General features: G+C 39.1%; 1 protein-coding gene across 1 annotated transcript in view; it reads left to right on the top strand.

Moving 5' to 3' along the window:
• Positions 1 to 11037, top strand: part of MCUB (mitochondrial calcium uniporter dominant negative subunit beta) — a 91266-nt gene extending 80229 nt beyond the window's left edge. The window contains 5 exon segments of the mRNA XM_019927793.3: positions 6283 to 6443; positions 8307 to 8510; positions 9115 to 9231; positions 10823 to 10860; positions 10862 to 11037. Of these exon segments, the coding sequence (XP_019783352.2) occupies positions 6283 to 6443; positions 8307 to 8510; positions 9115 to 9231; positions 10823 to 10860; positions 10862 to 10895 (554 nt within the window). The 3' untranslated portion in view covers positions 10896 to 11037.
• Positions 11038 to 12629: the final 1592 nt, after the last annotated feature.

The raw sequence follows: 12629 nt of genomic DNA, 5'->3' as shown, positions 1-12629 counted from the left end.
TAGGTATTTTTTGATTTCCTCTTTGATTTATTCAGTGATTTCTTGGTTATTTAGTAACGTATTGTTTAGCCTCCATGTGTTTGTGCTTTTATGTTTTTTTCCCTGTAATTGATTTCTAATCTCATAGTGTTGTGGTCAGAAAAGATGCCTTATACGATTTCAGTTTTCTTAAATTTACTGAGGCTTGATTTGTGACCCAAGGTGTGATCTAACCTGGAGAATGTTCCATGCACACTTGAGAAGAAAGTGTAATCTGCTGTTTCTGGATGGAATGTCCTATAAATCTCAGTTCAATCTATCTGGTCTATTGTGTCATTTAAAGCTTGTGTTTCCTTATTAATTTTCTGTTTGGATGATCTGCCCATTGGTGTAAGTGAGCTGTTAAAGTCCCCCACTATTTTTGTGTTACTGTCAATTTCCTCTTTTATAGCTGTTAGCAGTTACCTTATGTATTGAGGTGCTCCTGTGTTGGGTGCATATATATTTACAATTGTTATATCTTCTTCTTGGATTGATCCCTTGATCATTATGTAGTGGCCTTCTTTGTCTCTTGTAACATTCCTTATTTTAAAGTCCATTTTATCCGATATGAGTATTGCTACTCCAGCTTTCTTTAGATTTCCATTTGCATGGAATGTCTTTTTCCATCCCCTCACTTTCAGTCTGTATGTGTCCCTCGGTCTGAAGTGGGTCTGTTGTAGACAGCCTATGTATGGGTCTTGTTTTTGTATGTATTCAGTGAGCCTGTGTCTTTTGGTTGGAGCATTTAATCCATTCATGTTTTAGGTAATTATTGATATGTATGTTCCTATGACCATTTTCTTAATTGTTTTGGGTTTGTCTTGTAGGTCCTTCTCTTGTGTTTCCCACTTAGAGAAATTCCTTTAGCATTTGTTGTAGTGCTGGTTTTGTGGTGCTGAATTCTCTTAGCTTTTGCTTGTCTGTAAAGCTTTTGATTTCTCCATTGAATCTGAATGAGATCCTTGCCGGGTAGAGTAATCTTGGTTGTAGGTTCTCCCCTTTCATCACTTTAAATATGTCATGCCACTCCCTTCTGGCTTGTAGAGTTTCTGCTGAGAAATCAGCTGTTAACCTTTTAGGAGTTCCCTTGTATGTTGTCTTTTTTCCCTTGCTGCTTTCAAGAATTTTTTTTTGTCTTTAATTTTTGCCAATTTGATTACTGTGTGTCTCGGCATGTTTCTCCTTGGGTTTATCCTGTATGGGACTTTCTGCACTTCCTGGACTTGGGTGACTATTTCCTTTCCCATATTAGGGCAGTTTTCAACTATAATCTCTTCAGATATTTTCTCGGGTCGTTTCTCTCTCTCTTCTCCTCTGGGACCTCTATAATTTGAATGTTGTTGCGTTCAGTGCTGTCCCAGAGTTCTCTTAGGCTGTCTTCATTTCTTTTCATTCTTTTTTCTTTATTCTGTTCTGCAGCCGTGGACTCCAAGAGTGGAGTCTTTGTTTTCCACAGTCCTGTCAAAGTCCTGCAATCAAATCCTGCTAGCCTTCAAAGTCTGATTCTCTAGGAATCCTCCCCCCATTGCCTGACCCCCAGGTTGGGAAGCCTGACGTGGGGCTCAGAACCTTCACTCCAGTGGGTGGACTTCTGTGGTATAAGTGTTCTCCAGTCTGTGCGTCACCCACCCAGCAGTTATGGGATTTGATTTTACTGTGATTGCACCTCTCCTCCCGTCTCATTGCAGCTTCTCCTCTGTCTTTGGATGTGGGTATCACCATGATCAGCCTCACTGGTTCTTTCCCCCTCCGTGTCTAGTTTACTGGTGAGTCTGTCAAAGGCATTCTTCCTTTCTATTAAAGTGTTGTTGATTTCTGGAAATTCTTTTTGATTCTTTGTTACAATGTTCATCTCTCTGTTTACATTACTCATCTGTTCTTGCATGTTGTCAACTTTTTCCATCACAGCCCTTACCGTGTCAATCATATTTGTCTTAATTTCCTGGTCTGAAAATTCCAAAATCTCTGCCGTATCAGATTATGATTCTGATGCTTGCTTTGTTTCTTTAGATTGTTTTTTTCTTGCCTTGTAATTTTTTGTTGAAAGCTAGACATGAGATTATTAAAAATAGAAACTGAAGCAAGTAGGTCTTTAGTGTGAGGTTTTATGTGTATCTGACCAGGAGCTCAGCTGTTTACTGTTTGCTATAGCTGTAGGTATCAGAGGCTTCAGTTTTTTCTAGTGTCCCTGTTTCTCTACCCTGTTGTATTTGAGTTTCCCTAGAAATTCTTTCTTGAAAAGAGTCTTTGTCTTGCACAGAGCTAGAGCCCTGTTGATGTGGTGTTAAGGTGTTGGCGGGGGGGGGGGGGAGAAGCATTCTATAATTTTATGATTAAATCTCAAGGTTTTTATTGGGCCAGGATTACTGTGCTGTAACCTTCAGAAGAGTTTCTTAGCCATTTTTTCCCTCCCCTATATGAGACAGGAAGGCTAGAGGGGCCTGGAGTTGGCTAATTGCCCTTTCTCCAGGCCAGACTAGGTTCTGGTAAAGTACAGTTGACCCTTGAACAACATAGGTTTGAACTGCGTGGGTCCACTTTACATGCACATTTGTTTCAATAAACACTGCAGTACTAAGTGGTCCACAGTTGGTGTAGTCCATGGAATCGTGGATACACAGGGCCAACTATAAAGTTATACGTGGATTTTTGACGGCATGTGGGGTTGGTGCCCCTATCCCCCATATTGTTTGAGGGTCAACTGTAATTTCCTTGGCATGGAGAAAGTAATGCTCAGGACTGTTTCAAAATGGTTACTTTTCTCCTTTCTCTGCTGGAAGCAGGGAAGTATTTTTCTCTGATCTCTGACCTTCACTGTGAGAACCTGGTGGGACTCCTGGAGGTAAAACTCATGAATGTGTGACTGTTTTTATTTCTCAAACTAGTCAGCACTGAGCCTTCAGCAGTTCAACCATTATAGTTTAGTGTTCCTATCAGTATTGGCTCCAGAGGTTTCTGCTCTCAGTAAGCTGTGGTTGTGGACTATCGGGGTTAGGATAAGGTAATACTGAGTCTATGCCTTCATAAATAGATGGTGAGATAAATAAATCAGTAGATAAGGGAAGGTTCATGTTTTTAGTTGGAATGCCAGGTTCTGACTGGTAAATGTGGGAGGGCTGTTGTAGTTGCAAAATCATTATATTGCAGCCAAATTCAGACAAGAATCATCAGTAGATGCCAAGGAGATGGGGAGAGGTAGGGGGAGGTGATTTAGATACAGAAAATAAAACAGAGAAGAACTACGAAAACAACTAGAAAAAGTTAATAAAATGGCAATAAGTACATACCTATCAATAATTACTTTAAATGTCAGTGGACTAAATGCTCCACTCAAAAGACATAGGGGCAGCTGATTGGATAAAAAAACAAGAACCTTCTGTATGCTGCCTACAAGAGACTCACTTCAGAGCTAAAGACATACACAAACTGAAAACAAGGGGATGGAAAAAGATATTTCATGCAAATGGAAACTGGGCAGAAGACCTGAATAGACATTTTTCCAAAGAAGACATACAGATAGCTAACAAACCCGTGAAAAGATGTTCAGCATCGCTAATTATTAGAGAAATGCAAATCAGAACAATGAGATATCACCTCACAACTGTTAGAATGGCTATCATCGAAACGTCTACAAATAACAAATGTTGGAGAGGATGTGGAGAAAAAGAAACCCTTGTACACTGTTGGTGGGAATGTAAATCAGTGCAGCCAGTATGGAAAACAGTGTGGAGGTTCCTCAGAAAAACTAGAAATAGGACTACCATATGATCCAGCAATTCCACTCCTGGTATGCATATAGAAAAAAATGAGAACACTAATTTGAAAAGATACATGCACCCCAGTGTTCATAGCAACACTGTTTACAGTAGTTAACCCAAGTGTCCATCAACAGACGATTGGCTTAAGAAGATGTGGTATGTACACACACACACACACACACACACGAATATTACTCAGCCATAAAAAAGAATGAAATTCTGCCATTTGCAGCAAGCTGGATGGACCTAGAAAATATTATGCTTAGTCAGACAAAAACAAATACTGTATGATATCACTTATATGTAGAATCTAAAAAATAAAATGAATGTATATAGCAAAACAGAAACAGACTCAGAGGTATAGAAAACAAGCCAGTGGTTACCAGCTGGGGAGAGGCAAGATAGGGGTAGGGGATTAAGAGATACAAACTATAAAATAACAACAAGGAGATATTATACAGCACAGGAAATTATAGCCATTATTTTGTAATAACTTAATGGAGTGTAATATGTAAAAATACTCAATTACTATGCTGTACACCTGAAACTAATATAATATTGTAAGTCAACTATACTTCAACAAAAGAAACAATAAGGAAATACTAACAAAAAATGGGAGTAAGTCACAAGGACACAGGAGCCAGCTTAAGGGGCTCCTGCTAACCATATCAATTTGAAGATCATTGGCTCCCATGTCCTTATGACTTGCCCCCGTTTTTATTTTAAGCATTTTCTTACTTTCTGGTATAACTAGACGATCCAGGCTGATCTCGTGCTCCAGCACTGATATCAGCAATTACTCTGAAGATCCCTTGAGGAAAAATATTTTTTTTAATTTTCAAACACAAATTAAGTATAGAGAAATTAAAACAAATCCATCATTTCAACAATTATGAACATTCTTCTATTCTTGATTCTTTTTAAAAATCAGGACAGTATTTAACCCCAAAGACAGAAGGATGGAAGAAATTGAGAAAAATGAAAATCCATGTTGAGATAGAAATTTCATGTCCAGTGAGTTCCCAGCACTCTGCGAGGTCTTCTACTTCCCATTTAGCATTTGAGGGAATAAGTGGAGATAAACATTTTCAGGGCACCTCATTGTTCTATTTGATCTTCCTCTTCTGGACAAGCGCCAGTTAACAGACCCAAATGGCCTGGTCACATAAAGCAACTTCCATTCCCACTTTTTGTAAATTTCCACTTCCCTGACTCTGCTTAAGCCCCTTGATGTTCTCCTCGCTCCCTGAAAACGCCCCTCCACCTCTGCACAAATAGAAGCTGAGTTCAGTTCATGCCAGATCCCCTTCCCTAGTACAACAGTTACTGAATAGCATCTATCCTTACCACTTGAACTAGTGTCTGGCTTTCTTTATCTTTGTTACGTTCCACAGCTTTGGACAAAATCGTGCCCCATCTCTGCCATTTTTCTGTATGTAGACCTTTTATGTATCCATCCATTTTTTCCATCACAGCAAAAGGGCTCTGACTGTTCTGCAAATCTCAAAAGGCTAAAAGGGAACTTCTCGTTTCTACCTCTTTGTGGAGTTTTAGCCTAGAATGTGGAAGGGATTAAAGACCACAATAAAGTCTTGAAGAAGTGGGTGGAGATAGAGGAAAATTAACTTCAGTCTGTAACAGACTGGTTGAGTGCTGTCCCAGACTGGAAAGCCGCTGGGATAATACTGACAGTAGGATCATAAATCTCCCGTATCTGCAGTTGCTTCTGCTGTCTGGCAGGAAGGTCTGTCTTCTCTCCCCTCACTTTGTCCCCCTATCTCAAATTCTCTTACAGTGGTGGGGAGCAGTTATAACCCTCAGAAAGGCATCACTATAGCACAGTTTTATGTAGATCTATAGATCCACTGAAGTGGTAGTATGAGAGAAATTCAGAATCAAAAGAACTCTGTGTTAAAAGCTCAGAAACCGATTCCCTTTCGTCAGTATGAACCTCCCTTCAGATCTATACCTTGTTGAAAAGAACTTACACTTGAATGACTTTTCAAACGTATATTATACTTTCGTTTACATGTTTGTACACCAGTTTCCCTCCCCAGGGGATCCTAAAATGATTTTGGATAGATAGTTGAGGGTGAAGAAGGATCTTAGGTTAACACAGGTATAAAAGTGAACCTGTAACTAATGTTACAAACTCAGGTGAGGTATTCACCTGGGTTCTGGTAGATGGATACTTCCTTTTCCTGTATTATTCTTCCTTTTTTTAAAAAAGAAAGAGTACTAGTCATATTACAAAAGAAAAAAGACAAAAACATAATGAATTTTAAACCTACTGTCTGGTTATTTATTATTCCAGAGAGAGATGAGTGGAATCACCTGAGACAGGAATAAAGGCCGGTACCAAATGCGCCCCCCCCCCCCCAAGGAGTGGGGAGCGTCCAAGTGGCCAGATGGGGGAACTCAGATTTGGTTCCCTAGACTTACAAACCCTGGAGGAAAAGATGTGTTAACTGCCTTATGTTTCCCTTGTGTCTTCTTTTCTCAGAAAAACTGAGTAGTGAGCACACTACTGAGATGGAAAACATGAAATCCTTGGTTCACAGACTGTTCATAGCCTTGCATTTAGAAGAGTTTCAGAAAAAGAGAGAGCACCATCTGCTGGAGAAAATTGACCACCTGAAGGGACAGCTGCAGCCCCTCGAACAGGTTCGGAAGCATCACCTGTTGAGTCTGTTTGTAAATAATACCCAATATTTATTGGTATTATTGCTCCATTTGAGTGTTTTTCTGAATGCTTTACATAGGCTTATCTTCTCCTTTAATCCTCACAACGAGCCTCTGAGTTTGGTATTGTTACCGTCCTCCTTCTTCAGTTGAGGAAACTAAGGCAGCAAAGGTATATAAGCTAATACGTATTAGAGCCAGAACTTGAACTCTGGTGGTCTGACTCCAGGCTGCTGTCTTAAACTCTGTGCCGTGCGTCCTTTCCATGGATTGGCCATAGTATCTTGGTAACTGAGTATAAGATGAGCTGGGATGCACTAGCTGGAGCACTACCACTGTTTGTTTTTCAGAGAATAGGCCCATGGCTCCCACTCTGCTCAGCAGAATTGCAGCTGGAAAGTTAGCAGTGGCTTCCTAACATCTGAAGTTAATCAGTGGTGGAGAAAAAAAAAAAAACTTTTCTGGGGAGGAGGGGCAGGAGTCTGTTTTAATTTAAGCGAAAAATGCATTTTTTAAACCTTTGATCCCACTTGTGATTTTTAAAAATGGGTAGGTGTATGTGTATCTTTGTGTAAGAATAAAAAGTTTCTAGAGGTAGAAGAAACTTCTTTTGTTGTTGTTTTATGAAAGTATAGTTGTGTTAAATTCTGTACAGCAGTGATTTAGTTATACATACATATACACACATTCTTTTTTATATTCTTTTCCATTATGGTTTATCACAGGGTATTGAATATAGATCTCTGTGCTATATACAGTAGGACCTTGTTGTTAAGAGAAACTTTTTTTTGCGGAGGGCTGTGTCGGGTCTTCATTGAGGCACGTGGGCTTCAGAGCACTTGGGCTCTGTAGTTGTGGCGTGCGTGCTCTCTAGTTGAGGTGGGCTCAGTAGTTGGTGGTGCATGTGCTTAGTTGGCCCACAACATGTGGGATCTAAATTCCCCGACCTGGGATCAAACCTGCATCCCCTGCATTGGAAGGCTAATTCTTTACCCCTGGACCTCCAGGGAAGTCCCTAAAAGAAACTTTTGATAGTGATTACCTCTAAGAATACTTAGGGGATGCCAGAGAAAGGGACTTTTTTATTTGTTGGATGGTACGTTTTAATTTTTTCTTTACTTTTTAAAAAGTTGGTGATATTTACTTGTGTTAAGATTTGAAAACCTAAAAAGGTGGCCAATGGAAAGTTTTCCTCCTACTGTCCTCCCAGTACCATATCCCTGAACCTGTGAATCATTTCAGATTTTCTTTATCTATGTGCAAACAAATGCAAATATATTATTGTTCCCTTTTCTAGGAAACAGTCTATGCTGTTATACACTTTTCTCACCTTTTTTCACTAACAGTAGATCCTGGAAAGATCTCCGTATTGGTACATAGAGAGCCTTCTCACCATAGCTGCATGATACCTTGATGAAAAATTGGATAATTTATGGTCTTTTACTTTTAAGAATGAACCTATGATGAATCACATGTGCAAGTGTACCTGTAGGATGAATTCCCAGAAGTGAAATTGCTGAGTCAAAGAAAATAGACATGTAACTTTTAGTTAGGTTTCAGAGGATGACTTCTGAATTTTTCATTGTATACCCTTCTATACTATTTAAATTTTTTTCTCTGGGCAGGTATTGCCTTTATAATTTAAAAAATGGTTTATTAATGAACTGATTTGGAAATAAGTGATCACTCATGAATGTATATGTTTTATACATTCTATTTTTTCATAAATCAGACCTCTTTAAAGTAATACAGATGTGCATTACTTTACTTTTCTTCCTTTTCTGCTTTTTTTTTTTAAGTTGGTGCACTGTAAACTGAACTAACAGTCGCTTTTTTTCCCCTCAGATGAAAGCGAGAATTGAAGCTCACTCAGAAGTCAAAACCAACGGCCTTCTGTGGGCTGGATTAGCATTGCTGTCCATTCAGGGCGGGGCAATGGCCTGGCTCACTTGGTGGGTGTACTCCTGGGATATCATGGAGCCAGTTACATACTTCGTCACATTTTCAAATTCCATGGTCTTTTTCGCATACTTTTTAGTCACTCGACAGGTGAGTAGTTTGTTAAGAAAATGGTAAGTTATAACATCTTTTATAAAAAATTTCTTATCCAAGTCATGAGCAATAAAACCTTTTTAGCTATTGAATTACTGCTATCTGGGTTTTTATCAGCTGTTAAATTTTGTTGTTTGCCAGAGGATGGAGATTTGTATATACCCTAGAGAAACTGTGTATAACCTCTATAGAGAAATAAATAGTACAACTTAACAAATTCCTCCGTTGAGATAAACACATCAAATTTGTGTACCCTGTATCCTGTTTATAAATAAAATTGAATTTGTATTGCAAACCACCCAGTAACTTTAGCTTATCTCGCGATTATTTTGCCAAGAATCTGCATTTTCCTGTTTCTCTTTTCTTTCCCTGTATGTGTGATTTCTCTGCCCAGCTTGCTTGCTTTTGAAAGGAGCAGCTGATCTCAAATGAGACTAAATGTGTTACTTGTGTTGCCTCCTGCTTGCTCTGATGGCCACGGCACGTATTTTACTCATCTGCCTTCCTTTGCTTTGTTGTTGCTAAGGCACGTTTCTTGCAGAGGTATTATGTTCATTTAAAGCATGTTCGGTTCTGGTTTTTTGTCTTTTTTTTTTTTCAGGATTATACTTACTCAGCTGTTAAGAGTAGGCAGTTTCTTCACTTCTTCCACAAGAAATCAAAGCAACAGCATTTTGATGTGGTGCAGTACAACAAGTTAAAAGAAGATCTTGCTAAGGTACCTTATTGCAAATACCACATCTTATAGCTGGTCTTGTTTGGGAGGCAGAATTCAGTGTCAGGGAAATACAATCGGTGGCTCATCCTCGTGGGTTAAATCTTGGTCCTGCACAGGCTTCTCTGCATTGTGGTTTTGTTCAGTGAAATAGCTGACATGTCCTGATACTAATTTCCTACAGTTTTATTCTTGTCATCTGTATTCTACATTGGCATAGCTTTACATGTATATGGAAAATGTCTTAAGTGACTTTGAGATAGTAAAATAACAGTATTCAATAGAAATCTATCTCCAAGTGAATATGTGTTTTTAAAGAACAAAGTCCAATATCAAGCTCAATTGCAGATTCTGTAACTATGAAGAACTAAAAGAAAGGAGAATTTTAGGAAGATGAGCACTCTGATAAACAATTTTATTAAGCTCTCGAAAGGTTTTTACAAGTTTCTTCTCTTTAAAAACAGAATCAAGGGCTTCCCTGGTGGTGCAGTGGTTGAGGGTCCGCCTGCCGATGCAGGGGACACGGGTTCGTGTCCCAGTCTGGGAAGATCCCACATGCCGCAGAGCGGCTGGGCCCGTGAGCCATGGCCGCTGGGCCTGCGCGTCCGGAGCCTGTGCTCCGCAGCGGGAGAGGCCACAACAGTGAGAGGCCCACGTACCGCAAAAAAAACCCAAAAAAAACAAACAAACAAAAAAAAACAGAATCAATATGCTATTCCTCCTTTCATCATTTCCTTCTTTCAGATGCGAAAACAGAGGTTATACACGGTTAGAAAGTGGGGAAAGCAAGGTATGAAGCTCAGTTTGGATCCTGTGCTCTGGGGCTCTTCCATATAATCTGTTTCCTAGGCAGCTTTTACCTCTGGCCTCCCAGTGGGCTCATTAGCTTTTTAAATTTTTCTTAGTAATTTTATAAGAAAAAAGTTTTGGTAGAAATACCTTCTACTGCTCAATGCATGATCATTTAATAGCCAGTAATCATCCTATCTTTTGTTACCCGTAACTTCTAAACTACCCATCCCTGAAATTTAAAAAAAGGAAGGATGTAACAAGAATTTGTAGTCCAAAACTTGGAGATAAAGAGCCTTTAAAAAATATGTTTAAATTCCATATAATCATTACTTAGGAAAAATATAATGATCTTTTTTTTTTTTTTTAATTTAGTGGATACTTTTGCATTTAAATGATCCAATCCGTGAAAGCTAAGGAATGTTCTTTCAACTAGTTTATAGCACCGGGCATTGAAGATTTAGAGTAGCAAACTGTAAAGTTATTTTATTTTTTTTTTAAGGTAATAAAGTTGAGGGAAAAAAGGGAAACTGATAGGTCAGAGTAGTGGGTTTTTTTGTTTGATTTTTTATAACGGCAAAAACCACTGTAAAGGGGGAAACTAACATTACAAGAACTATAAGGATGAACGAGAAACTCTAAACTCACCTTTTACAAAAGGATCCACATAAATTGAAATATTGTAGGCAGTTTCCACTCATAGTTTAGATCTATATATTGACCTAAGGAGACGTTACTTGTGAACAGTAATCTGATATGTTCCTGATCTTCTCTGATCAGTGCCTCTTCTTCTTCCCATGGACAGGCTACTGAAGCCCTGAGACAGGTGCGCCACTCTATCTGCGATGCAAGTAGAGGAATTCGATGAAAAGAAGTAATCTTACATTTTTAAATGTCAGTGAATTTTTCCATTATGTGTTCATTTTGCAACTTAGCAACTGGAACTTTTGTCCCATAGTTCATTTGAATTTGACTGTTTCAATCTCTTGTTAATAAAAAAAAAAATGCTTGCAAAACACAGGTATTCTTTGATGTTCTCATTTGAGATTTTCAGTTTGTGGATTCTCACGGCTTGTTGAGGTTTACTGCTGGAAGGAGCTTGGATGCGTCCGTCAGAATCAAAGCTGCTGCTACTACAGTTCAGCATTTAAGAAGCTTTGTCAGCCTGTCCTGTGTCATTCCCGTGCGGAGGTGAAACGGTCAGTGTTCTTGGCTTCACTTTGATTCGTAGGCTTCATTTAGAATCATCTGGTCATTAATTGCTTTTTAAATTCACAGTAGTTGCAAGATTTTTATCATTAAATATACTTAAAATTATTATAAAATGTCATTTGAAATGTTTCATCGTAACTAATATTTACTTAGATACTGTTTATCATTTGTTGTCACGTACTGTTCTGGGCACTTCACATATATATTATTTGTAATCCTATAATCCTAGGAGGTAGCTGTTTTTAATCCCAATTTAATAATAAGGAAACAGGTTCAGAGAGGTTAATTTGCCCAAGTGCACACAGCTAGAAAAGATTTTTTTTAATTAATTAATTAATTTATTTTTGGCTGCGTTGGGTCTTCATTGCTGTGCGCGGGCTTCCTCTAGTTGGGGTGAGCGGGGACTACTCTTCATTGCGGTGCGCGGGCTTCTCATTGTGGTGGCTTCCCTTGTTGCGGAGCATGGGCTCTAAGTGCACAGGCTTCAGTAGTTGTGGCTCACGGGCTCTAGAGCGCAGCAGGCTCAGTAGTTGTGGTGCACGGGCTTAGTTGCTCCGCGGCATGTGGGATCTTCCCCGGACCAGGGATCGAACCCATGTCCCCTGCATTGGCAGGCGGACTCCCAACCACTGTGCCACCAGGGAAATCCCTAGAAAAGATTTAAGCATCTACTCATAGTAGATCATAAATCTTTATAAATGTACAACTAATGGTATTTAATCCAACATCCAGGATGTCACCTTTTACATGTTTGACTATGGGACAGAAAGGGTAATGATGACACCCTGATATTAAGAGATTTGCTTAAAAAAATACCAGTGTTTTCAGGGTATATCTTTCAACCTAATCAGATTCAAACTTCCTACACCTTAAGTAGAGCAACACACTGTGATCACCTGCTGGTTTGTATCAGTATCTCCGAAACCTGGAGATGCTGAATTAGCAGTATATTAGTGTGTTTTATTAACAAGCTAAGAATATGCACTAATGTCTTTATAATGAATTTCACCAGGTTAAGTATTATGACAAATTCTTAGGACATGTTCTGCGTTTGAGAAACTCTATTCCCAGCAAGACAAGACTGTCAATATAATGAAAGAACAGGGAGTGGTGTTTGCTTTATTCACTGATGCATCCATCCCAAGAATACCTGGCTCCTATGAGGTACCCAAGAGAGACAGGTTTAAGGTCTGTGGATATTTCATGTATAGTGCTGGGGAAAAGCTGAGACTAGGAAAGTAGAAAGGATGGCTTCTGAATTCTCAAACTGTCTAAAGGAAAACCTGGGAAAAAGGGGTAGACAAGAGCCTGTTTTTGTATATAAAGTTTTATTGGAACACAGCTATGCCCACTGATGCACTGACTGTGGCTGTTCTCACACTATAGCAGCAGGGTTGACT

This window comes from Tursiops truncatus, chromosome 5 (assembly GCF_011762595.2).
Source record: "Tursiops truncatus isolate mTurTru1 chromosome 5, mTurTru1.mat.Y, whole genome shotgun sequence".
Classification (NCBI taxonomy): Eukaryota; Metazoa; Chordata; class Mammalia; order Artiodactyla; family Delphinidae; genus Tursiops; species Tursiops truncatus.
The sequence above is the reverse complement of the archived record's forward strand: the minus strand, read 5'-3'. Positions and strand labels throughout refer to the sequence as shown.